Raw genomic sequence first — 23,266 nt, 5'->3', positions numbered from 1 at the left:
GACTTAAGCTGAATTTTCCTGTTTGGGACTCGGTGGGATTGGCTGGCAGCAGGGGCTTATAGGTGAAGCTGGCTAGTATCAGCACAAACATGAGGATGCAAAGAACACGCAGAGTGTTCTGCAGGCCCAGCTTCTCCAGCATGGTAGACATACAGAAAGGCAGGGTGATGGTGAAGATGCCGCTGCCGGCGGTCACGATGCCGTTCACCAGGCCCAGTCGCTTCTTAAAGTAGTGGCCCAGAATGACCAGGCTGGGCTGGTAGGCAAACGAGCAGCCGCAGGCGAACACAATGCCGTACGTGAAGTACATCACACCGAGGGTCCTAAGAGCAAAGAAAAACAAGAGGAGAAAAAAGAAAAAGCTTCAGAGTCCACACTGACGCCGCAGCCACGCCGTTTCCTGTCCTGCCATGGCGTCTCTAAGGCTAGAACATCAAATCCTGTTTGCCTCAGCGTGTCATTAATTCCTGTTCAACTGGATGTGTATCAAATGAAATACATGAACTTCACAGTGTTCAGCTGCATCAGGCTAGATCACTCGCTAGGTGCAGGGGTGGATTTAAGAAATTTGGGGCCCTAGACAAAGACAGGCAGGGGGCCCTCTGAATGGAGAAGACAATACATAAACCTCCCCATTCTACAGATAGAGAAATGTTAATAGAATAGACATCCATTATCTGTTCTAGGTTGTGTCCCTCTCTTCTCGTCCCTTTTCTTCTTGTGTTCCTCTCTATGTTTTGTACTCAGCTGACTTTTCATGCTGTCTCTAAAGGAATGAAAGATTTTTTCCAAGCACTAAGCTCGCTTAGCTGATTGCTCCTTCCTGTGTTTCCAAAAAGGCCAAAGTAAATAACCCAGTCCTTCTTTTCACTGTAGACAAGCCATGATCTGCTTCTCTGTTCTCCATTTTTCATTTGGATGAAATAATAGCTGCATGAATCATGACAGCAGACAAGATAGAGGAGAGCAGGAGGCGGGGTTACCAATCTACTTCCTCGGGAGAGCAGAGTCCGCTGCTTTTAGATGTTGGCGCCAAAGCCTCCAGTAGCAGAAAAATGTCACTAGATTTCATGCTAGGTGCTTTTTAGAAATCAAAGTGCTAGAGGGGTCTGAAAAGTTGCTAAATATAGTGACTAAAGCGCTAAGTTGGCAGCACTGCTCTTTGCATGGTTTGTTTTCAAATGGTTTGCTGCTGTCTGTTTGGACCTCTCTGAACATGTGCAGCAAATGGACTGATCCAATATGGTGGACACTGAAGGGGGGGCTGAGAAACACTTAATATTATCAGTGTTCTGATGGCTTTTTAGCCAAAGGATTTTTATCAAAAACATAATTAATGTGCACAAATAAGGAATAGTTGTATTAACCATACATGGAAACAGAGTTTTATGGGGCCCCCAGGAATTTGGGGCCCTAAGCAACTGCTTAGTATTGTCTAATGGTAAATCACCCCCTTGGCTAGGACCCCCAAACTGATGGTGAGATGGAGTGGGGACCCCCTAATTATATATAGTGTATGAAATAGTGTTCTATCAAACTGGTTCTATAGTCACTCTATTACAGATGGAGTAATGTAACTAAAGTAATTTCTCCCTGGGATTATTAAAGTATTTCTGATTCCTGGTTGATGGGACAGGTGTTGTGAATGAAACGGTGCCCAGCTTGAAAGAGCTCCTGTGTGTCGCTGAATGTGTGCATTGATGACTGAAAGACATCTTCTGCCTCCATTTATCTGTTTACTACAGTCTGTTGAATTCCTCAAGACATTTCAATTAGTGGAAAAAATGCAGGGGAGAATATTTAAAAAAGTCTAATCAACCAAAACTTTCATGACCCCCATGCAGCACCTCTGTGGACCCCCTGTTGAAGACCTCCGCCCTAAAGCTATTGGCTGAATGAATCATAAAGTAGGTCAGATGCCTGACTAGCAGGAGCCACTGAAGCCCTCTTCATCAGCACAGACAGAACGTCTACACAGCTTAACATGTTATTATTCATTTATAACTTCTATGGGGCTATCATTCTATGACTTGCATTTCTATTCTACATCTATGGTTCTTATATGCATTATAAATACGACATATAACCAGAGCTGCAGTGTTGGTATACATTATCACTAGAGATATCCCGATCCAATATTGATATCTTCATGATGTCAGCCTGAAACCCAGGTTCTGATTATATTGATCTGTATCTAACATTTCAGATAGAGGGATGTTAATAGAAGCACCATCCTTTTAACTCAGGAGAATCACTACTATTGTAAAAGTTTATACTTAATGTTATGACTTTATCTCACAAATCGAACAGTATGACTTTATTATTGTAATAATATGACTTAATTTACGTAAAATATGTTTGTCTAAATATAACCTAAATACTCTGCTAATATATACAAAAAAAGAAAAATATTTATTTATTTATTTACCAAAAATAACTTTGATCATAAATATCAAGAAAAGATCCAATAAGTTTAACATTACAAGGATTTCTTTACTAGTTTTTGATCAAATATGAAATAAACATCAATTTAAACTGATATTTAAAACAGAGTAAGCTAAAGATGTAACCATTATTGGTTTTGGAGTCCCTTCTGCCCATCCATGCTTACTATAAAGAGGGTAATAAAATGAACAGATCAGCAAATGCCTCATAAATGTTGTTATTTTAAAAAAAAGTGCAATATATTATAACAATACATTTCAAAATAGGATCGAAAAGCTTTCATATGAAAAGTTTATTTAAGAGAAATATTTGGAAAATAAAGTCCTTACTTCTCTAATGAGAGGTCAGAACTGAACATTTATGGCCCACATTGGGGTAAAAAGATGGAAGTTCCTCTGCAGACCTCAGCTGTTATCGTTCACAGAGCCCTGCCTTTCAGAAAGTCACCTGATAAACAGTAATTTGATACTTTTATGACTTATTCAGTGCACCTAAAAACAATTACACAGCAGTTTTTTGAACCCTCACGTGCAGAGGAGCGTGAGCTCCTTGAGAATGATTAACAGCCTAATGTTAGTGCATAGAGACAGCTGGCTGTAAGGCGGAATCTAAAAGCAGAGACGGCTACTAAACTTGGACAAAATGGAGTTAATGTTTGATTTTTTCAGATGTTCAGATAGAGGCGAAGTCAGGGGTTAACATTAACTGAAACTGATCTTTAATGACAGATTTTCCTCATATAGTCGGTCTTAAAACCATCATTCAGTTCATCTGATCCTCAAACTGCAGCTGATGTTAGAAACATGCCAGAAGGCACAGCATCTCTGATTGACTTTAATCCTATGTTTTTTGCACTTTCATTCTCTCAAAAGTCCCGTTTCCTTACTTGACAAAGGAGCTGGCCATGAGGCCGATCAGGGCAACGGCAGCACCACCCACAGCAGTTATCCTGCAGCCGAAGATGTCTGTGAAGATGCTGACGATGGGGGAGCAGAAGAAGATCATCCCCATGGACAGCGAGCCCACCCAAGCTGAAACAGACATACAGAGAATTCATTAACTGTGAGGCTGTTGGTGGGAGACCAGTCAGTCAAGAGTTACAGACACTGATGATCTACTGGGGTTTTAACTGAAACCGTCACTATGGTTGTATTGTTGGTGTCAGAGGAGGAGGGGCAGACTGGATAAGATGTAAGGGCGACAGCAGATCGGCTTAATTAGCAGAGTAAACACGGTGCTGCTTTTTCTCAGATTTAATGTAAACATTTGTTGTGTATTCCACAGAAAGTGATGTTCCATTGCTCATCCAGTCCATCACAGGCTAACATGGAGACACTGTCATAAGGGCACATGATATACTTTAACCTTGTATTTGAAAGACTTGGCTGGGATTTGAACACAAGACTTTGTTGCTACAGGATAGTAGTGCAATCAGTTGCACAAAATGCATTTAATAAAAACAATAAAAAGTACTTTTTAATGGATTTTATTGTAAATTCTACTAGAAGAACAGGAATTTCTTTTGTATCACCCGATAACTTTACATCAGAGATCACAAGAATCTCATGTGGTGTCCCCCAAGGGTCCATCTTAGGGCCCCTCCAATTCAATATCTACTATTTGCTCCTCCTAAAGGGCTGGTTATCCTCCTGCAGCCAAATGTTGCAGGTATGACGCAGATATTTTTGATTTATGCCCAATATTGAAGCTGGGTCTGCACTATGTTATTCCTCGCCACAAATTAAGAGGGCCAATCAGGAACTAGCTGTGGGTCTAGATACGGCCGAGGCAGTGAGGAAGTGGGGGCAAGTTTGAGCGACAACGGAGGGACATGAGGGCAAAAAAGAGCGGGGATCCAGGTGGAAAAAGGGTCCCAGTGTTCTCGTGCACCGGATGGTGCATCGTGTAGTGTACAGGGGCTAAAGAGGGGCGACCACCTCCCCATCAGGAATCGTGAGGTCAGCAGAAAATCAAACATGTTTGAAATTCAGTCGGCCATCGTAAGGTGGTAGTGGGCAAATCACTCAGTGACCAAACAAGTATTCTTCTTCTTCCTCTCAGATGTAAACACAGAAGCATGGTGGGGGTGCAATTAGTGAAATGGAGTTCTTTCTGTAAAATTGACGGACCTAAGTAGCCATGTTTGCTCAGCCATGTCTTTGTCCAAATATGTCGTCGCCTTTTCTTTTTAGGACTTTCAGCACAAAATTCAGCCAAGGCAGCGCGTTTCACTCTAGTGAGCTTCATGTTCCTCTTGTACTCGTTTGGCTTCCAGATAGACAAGTCCAAGTAGCGCCATCACACTGCGGAGCTGAGTCCAACATGGTTTTTAGACGTACAGTGTGAGCAGGTAGATCGCATCAGAGCTTCGGGCCTCAAAGTGTGAGAACATACATGTTGAGCTGTGAACCTTTAAACCTTGTGGTTTCATCATACAGTGTGAGCTGTAGCTGCGTGCAACGATTGAAAATATCTCACAGTGAATGCCCGACTTTAGAGTGGATTCGACAGCTGCAGAAGGTCCAGAATGCTGCATGCCTGGATCTTCACTAAAACTAAGAAAGTAAAGAATATCAGCCCAGTTCTACAGTCCTTCTATGTGGTAAAGCAAAACAGAAAAAGATGTATTTTTCTGTAATATTGAAAAATAAATGATTATCTTAAGCTTTTTTCTTTATTCTGATCTGTAGATCAAACACAAAGAAACCTCCTTGCAAAGAAAGTTAACTGTGTTTGATCTTTTCTTTTTATAAGCACCAATAAAACTAGAAGCACACAATTCTAAGCTGTAAACATGTAGTAAAAATGATGTTTGTAGCTTTGGTAGAACAGGAACCTCCTCCATCTGAGGAAACATCTGCAATGTTGGTGCGTGCTTGGTCAGCAGGACTGTGAGTCTAAGGTTAAACACCACTGAGTCATCCTGCAGGAGATTCCTCTGTGCAGACGCAAGGACCAGACACAAAACAGAACAGCTCATTCTAAACAGAGAGAGAATATTGACAGAAATAGTTTCAAAGTAAAAAGTCTTCAGATAGAATAATCTGGATATGAGTCTGTTTTCAGTGTTCTCACCTGGCTTTACAGTGGATAAGATAACATCTATAGCTGTTGTTCTCAATCTAAAGTCAGATGAAACCTGTGGGAATAAGAAAAGCTGCTGGGGTCTGGGAGTCTGAGGGGGAGTCTTGTCTGCTTTTTGCGTCAGTTACTAGAAACCACTGAGAGAGACTCGGGTTTCAGGGCTGCTGTCTTCTTGACTGATGTGTCTTTAATCTGTGTGAATCCTAATCTCGCCCCATGCCATCAAGGAGCCACGCCCTCTCAGAACCCAGCAAAGGACAAATATTTTCCCATATCTCTCCTATCTTAGCTTCTCTTCATTGGCTTCCTGTTAAATCCAGAATAGAATTTAAATCCTCCTTCTCACATATAAAGCCTTAAATGGCCAAGCTCCATCTGATATCAGAGATCTGATTGTTCCTTATGTTCCTAACAGAGCACTTCGCTCTCAATCTGCAGGTTTACTAGTGGTTCCTAGAATCACTAGTAGAAGCATATGACGTACTAACAGAGCGACGACGAAAACACAACCATAAGCCAGGCTACTCTTGCCGAAATCAGTCGGGACTCGAAGAGCAAAAACATCTTTTCCTCTGAGAAAAGCCTCCAGAGCAGTGTTTTGCTCTTCTTTCAGTGAAGAAATACTCTGTAATTCCGATAAAACTTGCTCGATAGCCACGCTAATGCTAGTTTCATCGGCTGAAGCCGCCATGTTCTTTAGACTGAACTGTCGCGCTTCTCGTTGCGTCACACCTCAACCCGCCTCAAAGCCAACACTGATTAGACGTTCGTTTGGTGAACAGCTCCAAATTTTCTTTAATGGAGAGTCTCCAGACTGATCTGCGAGTGAAACCATGAAAGCTCGCGAGAGGCTATTATCCCAGTACTACAACTGTAAAAGTTTAACACCTCAGAAACTGACAATAAGTACAAAGTTAAAGTTTTAAATAATCCAATGAAGCTTATTCTGTATTTTATGGTTTCTATGTAACATTTGTTGGAGCTATGAAAAAGAGAGTATAAGCTTTAAGTAACAAAAGGATAAAAAATATATATATATTTTATTGTTGGACTGGACTGGATGACAGCAGACTGTTTAAAAGTTAAAGCTCCTCTGTATTTATTCCTAATTTAGGTCTGAACATGTGAAACAAAAACCCTTCCTTGCCCTTAACCCTCTCTGATGCTTTTAGTTTGGATGTTGGTTAAAATCCCAGCAAACCAGGAAAGTATACACAGGTGTTTGCTTAAGTTTTCCTACCCCTTAAATATCTCCAGAGTTTGTCAAATAAACATCAATCTCAATGATAGAGTCGAGGCTGCTTTTTCAGTGTTTAGACCTGTTTCTCTCCTGGATATAGCTATGGGCTCAGCTTTTACTGTGACTGAGTGCACTGGGTCAAAGCTTGTCTGTTAACTGTTTCTTTCCCAGACAGAACCACCTGTGTAGATAATTTACTGTTAGCTTCTCTAACATAGAAATACTTATAGATCAGTGCTTCTATCTTCATTTTGTATCTCTGCTTCTGTCTCCTTGAACCCCAGTCGGCCTCAGCAGATGGCCGCTCTCACTGAGCCTGGTTCTGCTGGAGGTTTCTTCCTGTTAAAAGAGAGTTTTCTCTCTCCGCTGTCGCAGCATGTATGCTGGGTGTGAGGGATTGCTGAAGAGTCAGGCTAGCAACTGTCTACTGTTGCCACATGCTTATCCAGGAGGAGCAGGTCCTGTAAAATCAATGACTAGATGCTATCAGCCGGTTTTTCTTAGAGAGAAAACTTATAACAACCTTTCTAACTGACTTGAATTAATTAAAGTACCTTGAGATTACACACTGTGATTGATGATTTAAACACTAACTGAGTAGAAATAAAATACTTTGTTAATTAACAGCCCGTATTAGTTCCATGCATCAACCCGACCATCCTCCCACTATGTTTTGAAGAGCTCCTTCCCACAGCATAATACTGCGACAACAGTGTTTTAGAAAAAAAGTCTTCCCCTTTATTTTACTTCATGGGCCACATTCTTCCACATGTTCTTTCACCCTTTAATGGTTTGAGACAATATTTAAAGATACATCATTTTTAAAATGTGTACATCTGGGTGTGCTTTGGGGGCGCAGTGGTTGGTGCACACAACCCATGTATGGAGGCCTTAGCCATCGATGCGGCCGACGGGTTTGAATCCGACCTATGGTCCTTTGCCGCATGTCTCTCCTCCTCTCTCTTATAACCCCTTTCCTATCAGCTTACTGTCCAAAAAACAGCCATTAGTGCTGTAAAAACGAAAAAAAAAAACAACTACTAAAAAAACTGGATACATCAGTAACTCACTCAGGTTACAAGGGTTTTATGACAAATTAGGGCGTCCTGTTGGCATAGCATTTGTTATGTTTGTCTTTCAAGCTTTGTTTTTGCTTGTCGTTTGTAATAAAGCAATGGTGAACAAGCCAAAGGTGTGTGGAGCTCCCATAGCTGCAAAAAAAAAAAAAGGAAAGTCCAAGATCGGGTGTAAAAAGGCACAAAAGATTTTTGGTTCCAACATGAATAAAACTCAAGTATTGCAGAGAAACCAGTCTGTCTGTTGGGGTTCGCTGAAGCTGGAGCTAAAGCTCAGGAAGCATTGTGACGTTGCTGTCAAGTTGATGCTTTCAAACCCTTTTCCATGGGGCATTACTGCACGGTCGGGACGTATTGGTTAGAACACCAATTGTCATGATCTTCTATGATAGCTGGCCTTAATTACTCATGCCTTTCATCTGCTTTACTCTTTCCAGTTCCTAATCATCATTCATCTCATCCACCTGCCAGTCTCCCTTATATTGGGCTAAATTCCAGCTATCATGGCCAGATCATTGGATGTTATTTTCTGTTCAGTCTGTTCAGTTCTGTTTATTCTAAGGTTCATGTCCTGGATCCTGGTAGGGTTTTGTGTTTGTCTCGTCTCCTGCCCGTCCACTGTTCCTTCCCTGCTGAGTCCTCTGGGTGTTTGGCTCTTTACGTGGGGAGGTTCAGTTTTTATTCCATTATGCCTGGCTCCAAGGTGGAGACCAGTTTAAAGGTCCTGCATCAAGTTCTGGTTCCACGTCCTGTCTCGGCTACCCTCTTCCACTGAGCCTGCTCTTCTGCACCTGATCCTGTCTGCTCCTGTGCGTGTCTGCCTGGTCACTCTTCTGGACTCTGAACCTGTCTGGGAGCTCTAAGATGCCCGGATGCCTGGATCCTACCTGTTCTGCCTGTTCTTGCCTGTTCTGAATCCCTGTCCCGGATGGGCTTCCTAATAATCCTCCAGAGCTGCTGCACCTATAACGGTTATGGACTGAACTGTTAAACCAGGTAAGTGACTCACTGAGATCATCATCTTCTGTCAGATGATCATGGTCACTTACCTGTGTTTCTCCCACCGTAGTGTCAGAGATTGGGCGGTGCCCCACCCCCCCTCCATAAATGAGCTGCAGATCCTAGCAGCTCCTCTTTAGTTTCAGTTTGTTTTTTATCTTAATAAATGTTTTGAACTTTCCTACTGACTGTCTCGCCTTGAATACTGGGTCCTTCTGTCCCGTTTTATGACACCAATAGCCACAATCTGGCTTTCTGGTAGTTCAGTAGTACTGCCAATAGGTGGCGCCACTTCTGTGTATATCAGCTCATGGCGCCCAGTGCTGAGGTTCTATTTAGGCTCAAAGAGGATGATCAGAACGTCCTCAGAATGGACGTTTAGAGCAAATAGCCTCAGTTGATCATAATCAACTGGTTTTTTGGCTTTTTAGGTTTAGGCATTTAATGTGACTATGAAGCTTTAAGCAGAACCTGGCCTTCTGCTCACACTCACCATATAGGGCATGAACTAAAGAGTTACCAAGGTTAGCGCTTCCCTGACCCTCTGCTTGACCTGCCGGTTAATTGTTGCCTCACACTCTCTCCGCATTTAATGGTTAAGCTTTAAACCAGATGTTCCTCCCTGACCTGCCTGCTGGGTTAAGATGCTGGTTGCTGCAGCAAGAGGATTATGTGAGCATAAATGAGGCAACTCCTTCAAGCTATTTAAATTTTCACATACCCAGAAGTTCTGGGCGAGGAGGAGGAGTAGCAACAATCTTCCAGTCTGACTTACTGATTACTCCCAAAACAGTTAATACCTACAACTCTTTTGAACATTTAACCCTTAATTTCCCTGATCCAAATTTCAAGGCAAGAAAACCTCTTCTTTTTGTAACTTTGTATCGTCCACCAGGTCCTTACTCTGAATTTTTAGATGAGTTTTCAGAGTTCCTTTCTGATTTGGTATTAAATACTGACAGGGTCATCATAGTGGGAGATTTTAACATCCATGCTGACATTGAAGGCGATAGCTTAAGAGAAGCCTTTAATGCTATCTTAGACACTATTGGCTTTGTTCAGAGTGTGAGTGGTCCCACGCATTCTCATCTTCATACTTTGGATCTTGTGCTGACATACGGCATAGAATGTGAAGAAATAACAGTATTTCCTCACAACCCTATCCTCTCTGACCACTTTCTAATAACCTTCAGGATTACTTTAACAGAGTTCTCCTCCCCCAAAAGAAGGTTCAATTTTAGTAGATCTTTATCAGATAGTGCAGTTATAAATTTTAAAGAATCTGCTTCACTTTCTCTCTCCTCTGTGTCACTGAGCAGTGCTGCAGAGTGCAAAAGCATAGCCTATTCCCCTTCAAAGGTTGATGATTTTGTTGATGGGGTTTCTAGTTCTCTGCGTATTGCCTTAGACAACGCAGCTCCTTTGAAAATGAAAACCGTTAAAAATAGAAAGCTTGCTCCTTGGTTTAATGCAGAGCTGCGTACTTTGAAGCAAAATGCTAGGAAACTGGAGAGAAAATATCGCTCCACAGGCCTGCGGGAGTCCTTCCTAGTCTGGAAAAATGGTTTACTGCTGTATAAGAGGACCCTTTGTAAAGCAAGAGCAGCATACTTCTCCTCATTAATAGAGGAGAATAAGAATAATCCTAGATTTCTTTTTAATACAGTTGCCAAACTCACCCAGAGCCATAGCTCTGTTGAACCGTCCATTCCACCTGCTCTTAGCAGCAATGATTTTATGCGATTCTTTATAAATAAGATTGATCTTATTAAAAATAAGATCATAAGCACTCCTCTATCCGCGATTGTACCTGAGGTAGTCATGGAATCTGAACCGGGTTTAGACTGCTTTGATCCAGTTGAACTCTCTGAATTAGCAAAATTATTGTCTTCATCTAAGCCTTCAACTTGTATGTTAGATCCAGTTCCAACCAGGTTATTTAAGGAGGTATTCCCTTTGATCTCCTCCTCCATTTTAGATGTGATTAATCTATCTCTGTTACAGGGATATGTACCTAAAGCTTTTAAGGTTGCTGTAATTAAACCTCTGCTTAAGAAACCGTCTCTTGACCCAGATGACTTGGTCAATTATAGACCTATATCCAATCTTCCTTTCTTATCCAAAATTCTTGAGAAAGTAGTTGCCAAACAAGTTTGCGATCACTTCCACCATAATGAACTTTTTGAAGAGTTTCAGTCTGGCTTTAGAGCTCATCATAGCACTGAAACAGCTCTGGTGAAAGTCACTAATGATATTCTCATGGCCTCAGATAATGGACTTGTATCTGTGCTCGTCCTGTTGGATCTTAGTGCTGCATTTGATACAGTTGATCATAATATTCTTTTAGAAAGACTTGAATATTTTGTTGGAATTAAAGGAACAGCACTAGACTGGTTTAAATCTTATCTATCTGATCGAATTCAGTTTGTTCATGTTAATGATAGATCTTCAACACACTCAAAGGTTACCTGTGGAGTACCACAGGGATCAGTGCTAGGACCAATTCTCTTTACTTTATACATGCTCCTATTTGGTAGAGTTATTAGACAGCATGGGATTAATTTCCACTGTTACGCTGATGATACCCAGCTATATCTGGCTATAAATCCAGATGAAGCTAACCCATTACATAGATTACAGGCATGTCTTGAAGACATAAAAACCTGGATGACTCTTAACTTTCTGCTTCTGAATGCAGACAAAACAGAAGTTATAGTGTTTGGACCAGAGTCTCTGAAAAAGAAACTGATTAGCCAGTCGCGTCATTTGGATGGGATTAAACTGATTTCAGATAATAAAGTAAAAAATCTTGGTGTTATTTTTGATCAGGACCTGTCATTTAAATCCCATATCAAAGAGGTTTCTAGAATTTCCTTCTTTCATCTGAGGAACATTGCAAAAATTAGAAATATCCTGTCCAGGGGTGATGCTGAGAAACTAGTCCATGCATTTGTTACTTCAAGGCTGGACTATTGTAATTCTTTACTATCAGGAAGTCCACAAACTGTAGTTAAAAGCCTTCAGCTGATCCAAAATGCTGCAGCCAGAGTTCTAATGAAAATGAAAAAGAGAGATCATATCTCTCATATCCTGGCTTCTCTTCATTGGCTTCCTGTTAAATCAAGAATAGAATTTAAAATCCTCCTTCTCACATATAAAGCCTTAAATGGCCAAGCTCCATCTTATATCAGAGATCTGATTGTTCCTTATGTTCCTAACAGAGCACTTCGCTCTCAATCTGCAGGTTTACTAGTGGTTCCTAGAATTTCTAAAAGTAGAATGGGAGGCAGATCTTTTAGTTATCAGGCTCCTCTCCTGTGGAACCAACTACCAGTTTTAGTCCGTGAGGCAGACACCCTGTCTACTTTTAAGGCTAGGCTTAAAACTTTCCTTTTTGATAACGCTTATAGTTAGGGTGGCTCAGGTTATCCTGAGCTATCTCTATAGTTATGCTGCTATAGGCTTAGACTTTTGGAGGACATAGGGACCCCCATTTCATCATTCTGCTTCATTCTCTCTCTGTTCTCCTATTCTGCAGAATCTGTTAGTTCAATCTCTAACCTTCTGCTCTCTCTGCTTTTCCTCAGAGTAGCTTTGCCTCGTCTGTTCCTGTTTGGCTGTGACGTCATCCTGGAAAGAAACATCAGCTGTGCTGCTTCCATTAACACCCTTGTTTATAGATGTTGGAGATCGGCCTGTTTTCCAGTGTGGTCCTGTTTCTCTGACCGTGACTGAGTGGATGTGCTCTCTTCGTCCTCTGGCATGGGAGCTGCCTTGGAGCTCGTCTGCCTGGCTGTGTGTTTCCTGGACGGGGCCGCCTTTTACAGCTGCTTTTTGTATCTCTGCTTCTGTCTCCTTGAACCCCAGTCGGCCTCGGCGGATGGCCGCTCACACTGAGCCTGGTTCTGCTGGAGGTTTCTTCCTGTTAAAAGGGAGTTTTTCCTCTCCACTGTCGCTACAAGCTTGCTTAGTGTGAGGGAATGTATATGAGGCAATGAGTCAATGCAATCAACTGGTTTTCCTTAGATAGAAAACTTTGTATCAATTTGACTGTATGATCTGGTTGAACTGTAAAGTGCCTTGAGATGACATGTGTTGTGAATTTGGCGCTATATAAATAAACTGAATTGAATTGAATTGGTTTTACTCTAACATAATCAATAAAAAATGTTTTCTAATTTCCTTTTCATCCATTTCCTATGCTCCATCCATCCCTCACTCATGAACAAGACCCCAAAATACTTGAACTCCTACACTTATCTCATTTTATTATTCATTTTTAAAATAATTTTATTACTCACTTTGATTCTATTTTCTATATGTTTCCTTATGTATAGTGCTTCATACTGTTGAATACTTAACTCAGCCTTGCTTAATGTTTACTAACCAATGCATTTAAACGACGACTGGATTTATCCTGAGACAAAATCATATAGATACAAAACCTGTTAACTAATTAGGGATCTTCTAAACGCCGTTCTTTGAACCGGATATTATTTAAGGATATAGGACTAAAAGTGAGCATTTAACAGCATGCCACAAACATTTTGCTTAACAATGATCAAACCATTTTTTGTTGCGCTTCACCATTATCCAAATACAATACAAATAAGGATAGAAATATTTTGGCCAGACTTTGGCTCTGAAGACCTCCTTTTTTAAAGTCAAGCACTGAAGAGAAGGGAGGACTGATCTGGCATGGGGAAGTGAGTTTAATCTGCTCTCATATGAGAGGAGATATCCTCTTTTTTTAAGCTACATAATGTGAACATGAAAGCCACAGAATGCCTCAAACAAAACAGGAAATTACTGCTGAGGTCTGCCAGCCGTCTCCATTTAAACGCATTTACGCTTCAGACTAAAACAAAATTCAAAAATGTAATATTCTGGGTCTTTCTGCTCCGGTGACATCTATCAGAAGCCACAGGCGCTCCACTGGTGTCCACGTCTGGTCTGCCTGCTCAGATAGAGGCTTTCCTGGAAACTCCAGATATGAACCTGCTGACCTCAGAAAGGAGCAGCAGAATAATGCTGGGAAACTGCTACCTGTCAGCCTTGTATAAAGATTAGGCCATGACTGGAAACATGTCACTCACTGGACATTTCAGCAGGTACACGTGTCGCCTGTTATATACAGAAGCATAGAGGGGAATGTTTTCTGCATGTCAGAGGTTACAGCTGAGAATAAGAGACTGAGGCGACCTTTTCCTGACACGGTTCAGGCTCTTCAGTAGAGAAAGACCAACGCATCGGCTGCTGATATTAGCAGGTTTTCTTGTATCCCCATTGGCCCATACATGCATGTGTTCACTGATTCATTAGTGCATTCAGCAGCCATGCTTTAACATCACCTGCAGCTCATGCATTGCTGCTCCTAGGGCAGCAACTAACGACTATTTTGGTAATCAATTAATCTGTCAATTAGTTTTTAGATTAACTGATTAATAATCGGATAGAAAAAGTTCCTTAAAGATGATTTTTTTTAAATGAAATTAAACCAGTTGAGGAGTTCTAGATAGAGAATATTGACAGATAAAAAGTTTATTATCTTAAAAGCAAAATGTACATATTTGGTATTGCTTTCCAAAGTGGGTCGCTCTGTCAGCTAAAGGCACCTCTTAGAGAATCTATACTCCAGATAACGATTAATCAATTACTAAAACAGTTGATTATTATTTTAATAATCGATTAATCCAATTAAATGTTTCAGCCCTAGCTACTCCCTACATTTTCTACCCATTCAGTTGTTTATTTATCTTTTTTAATTGAAACTAGTTTACATTTTCCTATCATTATTTTAATCATGTATATGGAGAAAGAAACAGCAGGAATCAGACCAGCAGAAACGAACTAGAAATAAGTAAAAATGTCTTAAATTATGTGTATTAACCTTTAATTTGAGTAGGTAAATTTGATGATCTGCCAATGTCATTAGTATTTTTTACTCTTAGAATAAGATAATTAGGTAATATGCACTTGAAATAAGACAATGCAATAGTTTTTTTCTTATTTTAAATGTAAAAGGTGTTGTTCTATTGGCAAAGTATCTCTATGACCTCCTTAGATTCAAGAAAAAATGCATTAATTTTAAGAAAAAATGACTTATTTAGAATTTTTGCAGTGTGCATATGTTGGGGATCCATTAGACTGAGGTTAAATAAAATCCACATCAGCCCTAACAAACAGTCAATTTCTGCCTTTAGATACCAATTAATGATGTTTAATCGACACAGCCTTCCTGAATGCTGTCGTGTCCAACAGTCTACCCGTTTTTTGGTGGCCACTTTGAATCATCTCAAACCTTTTTTTAAACATGACAAACAGAGGATTGGTTCAGAACACCTTGGTAAAGAGAGTCTCATGTGGATGCAACAGTTAAAGTCCAGGATGATGCAATCAAACGTCCCAGCACATCTGCAGCCTCAAGCAATGGTTTCCAGTTCTATCATTAGGAGAATATGAATAATAATAAAAAAAAAAGCTATTTTATTTGCAATTAACAAAATAGCAGGTCAATGTATTCATGTAGTTGCACACAGAAAAATATGTGTCCTGTACGACTATTTAATAGAAAAAAAAATTTAAAATCTTTAGGTGGTTTAATAAAACTTTAACAGCAGTGTCTAAAAGGTTTGCTTGCAGGCTGAAGCAATATTAATATTTGTTTGTTTTTTTTTCTTGTTCAACACTGAACTCATCACAATATTTAGGTAAAACAGCAAAGTCCTCACATTTTCTTTTAATCTCGAAATCATTGTAGATTTTAAATAGTAAAGTCCTGCAGGTTTGCTTGATTGAAAGAAAAACTACAAAGTATTTACTTTTTTAATATTTACTTTGTGTTTTGGCAGCAATGAGAACTTGGCAGCTTCTTACTTAATTCCTCCGGTTTTAATTAATCTATCAAAGTTTGTTCACTAAAATCACTGGATGTTTGTTTTCCTGTTTGCATTTAGAATAAAACTTAAAGCAAAAACAGGATAAAACGAGAAAATAATGTGTTGTAACTTACATTTTCCTTTTTAAGAAGGTTTTAATTTTTCTATACGGATTTCTGAATCTAATATTTTTCTAAAAAGCGAAGCTAATTTTGTCCATTCTGAGCTTGTAATCAAAGGCCACATAAAGTTCATCTGAGGGCTGCAGTTTGGGAACCACTGACCTTTATCTGATTATTAAAGAGCCAGTTTAAGTTCATTTTAAAAATACTTCTACAGCTTTATTGTTTGAATTTGCTTTTGGAAAATTTTGTCTTCCAAAGAGCACCTTTGGTCGTCACATTTGGTTGTAACTTTATTGCTGAAAAACAATAAATCGGATTAATCAGTTATTGAAATAACTGTCAACTAATTTATTAATCAATTAATCATTAACTGGAATATAGAGACTAAAACATACCAAAATTGTAAAAAACAAAAAAAAAACAAATATGTAAATATTTTGCGTTTAAGATTAAAAAAAGTTTTCCGTCTGACAATATAATTTATCCAACTCCTCAAGTGGAAACCTTTTATTTTCATCTGGTTTGCATCCATTAAAAAAACTTCTTTAAGGAACCTTTTCCTATCTGATAATTAAATGATTAATTGTAAAAAAAAAAAAAAATAGTCGACAGATTAATGATTTAGAAAATGGTAATTGTTTGCAGCCCTAGTTGTAACTGATCTAAACTCACCAATCAGAGACTTTAATTGGTCTCTCATGCTTACACCTCATTTTGTGAATAATGCCAGAGGACTACCTTTGGAATTGCTGATGTCTCTAATAGACGAGCACAATTCATTTTGAAGCAAAGTGGAGGAGGATTTTTAAACGGTTTAAATAAACAGCCAGTAAGTACAGTCTGTTCCAGGGATGCGTTGACTTCAGACGGAATAAGGACAGACTTCATCCGATGCCCAAAACCACTGACCAGCGACCAAGGACAGAGGAATCGGGTAAATAGTTATATTTGTCATGGCCAACGTGATCTCTGATTGAAACAGCTGATGTATTGACCTTACATAGTGAGTAGTGTCTCTTATGAAGGAAGCCGCGGTGATACTACAACCTAAAGCAAAGGGATGGCTCAACTATAACTTCAGATCTTCAACACCTGCCAAGATAAACAACAGAGGGACAATGATCTAAGTTCACACAGATATGGCATCAAATCCCAAAGCAGAGGAGAAGTTCATGCTGAACACAACTGTTTAAACGCTGAGCAAAGGGAGGGTGTTGCTAGTCTGGAACACACACCGAGCACATTCCTACTAAAATAGAAGGAAAGCACAAAGAACAGAAACACATCAAAGATGCTCTTCAAACCTGTGGATACCCAAACTGGCCGTTTTTCAAATCAGTGAGGAAATCCAAAAGACACGCAGCAGAAGATAGCAGTGAGAAAATTAAACACAAAAACGTCAACATCCCAATTGTTGCTGGAGTCTCTGAAAAACTCAAGAGGATTTTCTCCAGACACAAAATCCCAGAACATTTCAAACCAAACAAGACCCTTAGACAGACACTAGTGCATCCTAAAGACAAAACCCCCAGACCGAATATGAGTGGAGTAGTGTCTGCTGTTCACTGCAGTGAGGAATGCTCTGATCTTTATATTGGAGAAAGCAAACAACCTCTCCACAGACGCAACGCCCAACACAGAAGAGCGACCTACTCGTCTGTGGTACATCTACACCTTGTTAACAAAGGACATTCTTTTGAGGACCAGAATGTTCACATTTTGGATAAAGAAAATAGGTGGTGAAGGAAGCCATCTATGTTAAGAAAAAACAACCTTAAACAGAGGGGGTGGACTCAGATTTAAGCTTTCAAAAACCTACAATGCAGCTATTGAGTTAATTCCTTCCCGCTATTATCACAAACCCCAACCCCTTTACGGGGGAACAGAAGACCTTGTCTATTCAGCCAGACCAACAATTCCCTTTATTGACCCCCCTTTTAGAGACATAGACAGGTATGGGGCATTGCAGGCTAACAAAAGAAACCTAACAACCCCCATTCCAAAGAGTCGGACCCCTTCGTCTGTTTCAATTTGCATGTTTTCTACACAAAAACAAGGCTTTATTGGGCTGCTGTATAAACCCCTGAACTCAACGCTATTCCTGACATTTTGAATTGAAAAAGCTTCCTGGATGGGAATTGAAACGTCTTCAAACTCAGAAACAAAGTCCAGTGGATTGTTTTTTTTTTTTTTTACATTTCTGAAATTAGTTTGGAGGTTTTTTTATGAGGTGACATTAGGGCACAACAATATCACAATAATTTTACTTACGAGGCTGTTTTTGTATTCCTATTCAGAATTAATAATGTAAAAACATTGGTGTTTTTTTTAAATCAGGACTTGTCATTTTAAACACATTATTCTTGTTATCTAGGAGTTTTCCTTTTAACCGTCATTGCTTGCATGCACAGTATGAGGGATTGATTTAAAGTAAATGACACAAAGGAAGCAACCACCTTCACTTATACAAGTGCATCTTCCAAAGTTAATGACTGAATGCAAACAACTGGTTCTCCTTCAATGGAAAACCCTCAACTGATTGGCTGGATTAGAACAGCACACGCCCCCTTCTTTTTCTGTTTGGCTAATACTTTTTAGTTTCAGAGCGCCCCTTTGGTTGACAAACGCAAGAGGGATTCCGATTGTCTTTTTTAAATTTATTTACCGTCAATTTATATTCGAGTTATTTACAAGGCGGAAATCCAGCCTGGGGCCGGAATACTTTAATCTCTGCATATCAATTCGCTCCATGTTTTTTTTTTTTCTCCCACACTGTTTACATTTGATCACTGCTGCACTTTATGGAATGAAATTCACTGTCTGCAATAAGTACACAAAATGACAATAAAAATTGTCTAAGTTGTGGTTTTCCTTACAATACAGAATAGTTCAGATCCAAACAAGTCTGTGTTCGACTGGTCTAGTCAAACTCCAACCAGGAATCTCTGGTAAGTCTTGAGCTTATTAAAAAACATCTAAACTTCTTAAATCTTCCTTTATAAAATAACCGTAGAAGTCATGAATGATTTCTCCTCCAGCTGTGCTCATAAAATGCAGTTTGGGGTTTGAATCGTCTGAGAAACACAACCACAAACATGTAAGCTGCTGAAATGTATCCTGTCTTGTTGCTCAACATTCATAGTCATGGTTGAAGCGGTGCTTGTAGTAAAACCTGAATTTAAACTGTTGTGATCTTTCATGGTAAAGCTCTACTGTTCCAGAAGTGCCTCCATCTGTTTAATGCAACAACATTCAGGTGTTTTTTGGAGCTGCAGTCTGTTGTACTGTTGAGTTTTCAGCTGCTGTGCCTCGGTTACAGTGGGATACCCCCCGACCGTGGCCTCTTGGTGCTGCAGTTACACATCTGGGCTGCTGTGTGCCTTCCTCTCTACAGCAGCAGCTGGAAGCATTTACAACCAGCCGACCTCATTTGAGGCCGAGGATGGAAGAGTGGTGACATTATGTGCTTTTTTTTTAACTGTGTGTTACGTGTTTTCCGTCCCTGTTCTGCAGGAAGTCAAAGCTCCTGTTTGATGACACGGCAAACAAGTCTGACAAAGTTGCAGATTAATAGACGGCTGAGTGTGGCGTAGAGATGAAAACACTTCATATGCATGCCTGGAATGACTGCGGAGTTCTGCGTTGGAAGAGGACCATCTGAAAAACGTTAAATGGGAGTAGAGTTTCATGTGGGGGGGAAGGGAGAGGGGTGGTCTGCTGAAGCCAGCTGGTGATTGGGGGAGATTATCACCCACCCACTTTTTAAGAGCGGCATCTGGAGATGGTATGATATACAGTGTAGACACGCCCCTCACATGGATTTAACTCTTTATCCACATACAAGCCAACCTGGTATCTAAATTATAGGGTGAAGAAAGAACCATGTGTGACTTCCTTTTATATAATTCCCCTTTAAATCATTTTAAACAGAGGGCTTCTTTTTTAATTTATGTCTTATTTTGGAAAGAGTGTATTTTTTAGCTTAAGCAAAGTGATTCCCAAGGAGCTACCATTTGAGATTGGACATGAGTTGGATGGATTAAGCGAAGGATGACTCCTTTCAGTTCTAATGGATGTGTTTCCTTTCAAACTGATAAACGAAATGATGGCTAAAACATTGCTAACAGAAGCGCTGGAAAGTAGATAAACAACTGATCCAGTTCTAGATTTTCATAAGAAAAACAGTCAGACCATAATTCATCATTCCGACCATTTATGTGTAATCAGGGCTTAGGTTGAAAGATAAAACCACAGTCACATGTATCTGCGGTTCAAAGTCCTGTAAACCAAACCTGCGTGCAAAATCAGAAACATTTTTGCATGTGCAATTTAGACGAGGAAGCTGCTCGAAGCTGCTCGTCTTAAAATCTTGTTTTTTTTTCGTTATCTTATGCAGGCCAGCTAGCAATACGTCAGCCTGAATGCCTAAATTCGGCCAATCATATATCAACGGTCATCTGTCAATCAAATATTTTCGGTCATAGCATCTTGATTCATATGTCGCAGCTAATATACCCAACAGTTGAAATAAGAATCTTCGGAAAGCAGTGATAAGTGTTACTGGTGTATAGTTGGAAAGCGAATTGTTGGTCGTCTCTCAATTCACAAGATCGCAAATATGGACTCCTGTCCTCGCCGAGTCTGTTCTAGAGAAGAACACAGGAAAGTGTGGACTCGGGGAGAACAGGAGCACACAGCATATATATGGGTCAATTGGAACAGATGCGTACTGATGACATCACCACACGCTCGGCTCGTCTGGAGCTGCATTTCACCTCCTGATATTAATAGTCTCTAGATAATAATAAATTCCGACTTTTTTCATTTATTGGGGGAATAATAATGAACGCAGTCAGATAAACACAAATCAATTGAACATTTTGCCAAATAAAACAAAAAAATCTCCATCAGAGCCACGGCTATGCAGAGAGAGGTCTGCTGCAGACGGGCTAACGTTAGCCCTGACTGCCGTTACCCATTAAGTCTTTAAATGGGCCATATAATGACGCTTAAAGGCACAATGTTCTCGCCTCAAATGATCTTAAAACGTACTTTTATAGAACAAAGGAAACAGAAAAGAGAACTTTTAACTTTAGCTTCATTGAAAGGAGACGGAGGAGACTTGTCCATAATCGCCGACACTAAACTCTCCTCCTCTTGCATGTTTCCTCTGTCCATAGCGTTCCTTGACAGTGTCGTTTCTAAGTAGCCAATTTAGTGCTACTTGGTCCCAATGGAATTTCCCATTGGGAACCTACTACCACTAAGTTGCTAACTGGTTAGCAAGATGCTTCCGCGAACCTTCCACCACAACAATCCCGCCCCCTTGATAATCGACCAATCACATTCACTTTATTCACTCATGTAAAGTCGTGCACCACTCGGGAGAATTCGGAAATGCAACTTTTGGAACAGCCGTTTCCCTACGACTTTAAGGGTATAGCGGGACATGTTCTTTTCCTGGGTGGATCATTTAAATAATTGGGCCTCCTAATTGTCGATCATTCTGCTGATAGGTTTACGTAAGACCATCCAATGTCCTTGTGCCACTACCTATCCTTTTCTGCGCACTTTCAGGCGTATATCTGTGGTGATTTGAAAATGGCCGAGGTTCGTAAGGGAATAAAATGTGTCTAGGAAGTTTATGAGAAGAAAAGAATGGCCTCAAGGAAAGAAACAAAACCAGAGTGTTTTTGGGAGATTCATTCACTGGATGGTGTACAATGAAACGCTGATGCCTCAGTTGCATAGTTTCTACTGTACAGGTAAAGTTTAGCATGCTATATGGAGTAATCCATTTCACATGAGTGCTTGTAAAACCAGGAGAAATGGGCTAGTGCACGTTTTTGCATGCGTTTAATAGGCGTTCTCTCTCGGGAGCGGGTACAGGGTTGTGCATGTGCAATTACTTTTTTTAAGTTGATAGGGGGCGGGTCTTTTAAAATATTGCGGAAATCCTCCACTATACCTTTAATCTTTAACTTTTAACATTGCTTTCATCTCATTCTTTTTTCTGTTTTGTGAGTATGAGATACTTATATGTAAAGAGACTGTAGGGCGTCCACTTATTGCATATTGTAGGTGATCTAAAAAGATTGCATACAAAATGAAAAACCGACTCACTCCGCCATACAGTCACTTTACATACAAGGATCCCAATAAGTTATGGAGCCAAATGCACTAAGCCCCTGATATCACAGCATCTTTGCTTCAGAGAAATGCACATGGCAACAGGGGAGTCAGTTCTTAAACAGGGCCCATTGCCTCTTGGAAAGCGTGATGAAATATAAGTCTGTTACAGACATTTTCATGTGTTCTACAAACACTGGACTTTTGTTTGGCACGTTGCAGAAGCACGTTAGGTCTATTCCTTCCTGACATTTAGCAGAAAGAACCGTCTCTTAGCTACATTCTTGGCAGCTTCCTATAAACAACGAAACAACATCAGGAGGAAGCTGAGGGAGACACACTTCAAGATAACAATGCCAAACAGAATGAAGGGAATAAACAGCTTTCTTTATTGTATAACTGAGAGCAGAATAATCTTTAAACTAACCAGGGTTTCTGTCGACCAGTAAGGGGGAAGTGTTGGCCTAGTGGGTTAGTGAAGGTTGCAAGTACCCGGTTTGATAAATAACTTATAGCCTCAAAGCTATTAGATTTAAGAAGAAACTTTTGGTACGTCTGTAAAGGTAAGATGTCATAGAATGGTTTTCTGGTGTCAGCACCATTGTAGCTTTGACCCTGCCTGAAATATTAGGGACAAAATACAAAATATTTTGCATTTTTTTGAACCTCGCCAAAATTTTCTTTGAAATAAACATTGCAAAACACTACCAAAATATTATGTATAGCACAAAAAAGTAGTACAGACTTTTAAATCTAAATGTTGTGTAAAAATATACAAAATGTGGACTCAATCAGATGAATCATATTTATTTTAGAATGGTATTAGTGAGAAATTTCTTAGGCGGAGGGGCCAGTTTGGCACATTTATCCATAAATGTCACCAAACTGTGCCAAATATGTTTTTTACATCAATACTGGGGGTTTGGTAAAGTTACGAGGTCATGTAGCAGCTGGACCCGCCGGCGGGTCCGTAGGGTTCAAGGGGTTAAGCTAAAGTGGAAATGTGTCAGCAGTCGTCATGAAAAGGAGGAAGGAAGCGGACCGCTTCTGAATGTTAGCTCGCTTAGGATAGGAACCTCCCAGCATTTCTATGGAGCTGCATGGTTGCCCACAACCCATATGGGCACTTAGTTGAACAAAAATATATTATTTCATCACATGTGATCCATGCAGGGCCATTGGAAGTCCTTTTGAACGGGGTGTTGTGAAAATAGTCTTTTCTTTTTTTGGACAAAAGACCTATGAGCCTATAGGCCTATTTAAGATACAATAAAATATTTAAAAAGATTG

General features: G+C 40.0%; 1 protein-coding gene across 1 annotated transcript in view; it reads right to left on the bottom strand.

Annotated features, from left to right (window-relative positions):
• The window catches only part of slc16a10 (solute carrier family 16 member 10), a 60,264-nt gene that overhangs the window by 19,956 nt on the left and 17,042 nt on the right, over nucleotides 1-23,266 (bottom strand). The window contains exons 2-3 of the mRNA XM_038296486.1: nucleotides 3,332-3,476; nucleotides 1-323 (exon numbers count right to left, since the gene is read on the bottom strand). The exon at nucleotides 1-323 is cut by the window's left edge and continues 101 nt beyond it. Of these exons, the coding sequence (XP_038152414.1) occupies nucleotides 1-323; nucleotides 3,332-3,476 (468 nt within the window). The remainder of the gene's footprint in view (nucleotides 324-3,331; nucleotides 3,477-23,266) is intronic.

The sequence above is a fragment of the Cyprinodon tularosa genome, unplaced genomic scaffold (genome assembly GCF_016077235.1).
Source record: "Cyprinodon tularosa strain WSP-4 unplaced genomic scaffold, ASM1607723v1 ctg370, whole genome shotgun sequence".
NCBI lineage: Eukaryota > Metazoa > Chordata > Actinopteri > Cyprinodontiformes > Cyprinodontidae > Cyprinodon > Cyprinodon tularosa.
This window is presented reverse-complemented; position numbering and strand designations above follow the sequence as displayed.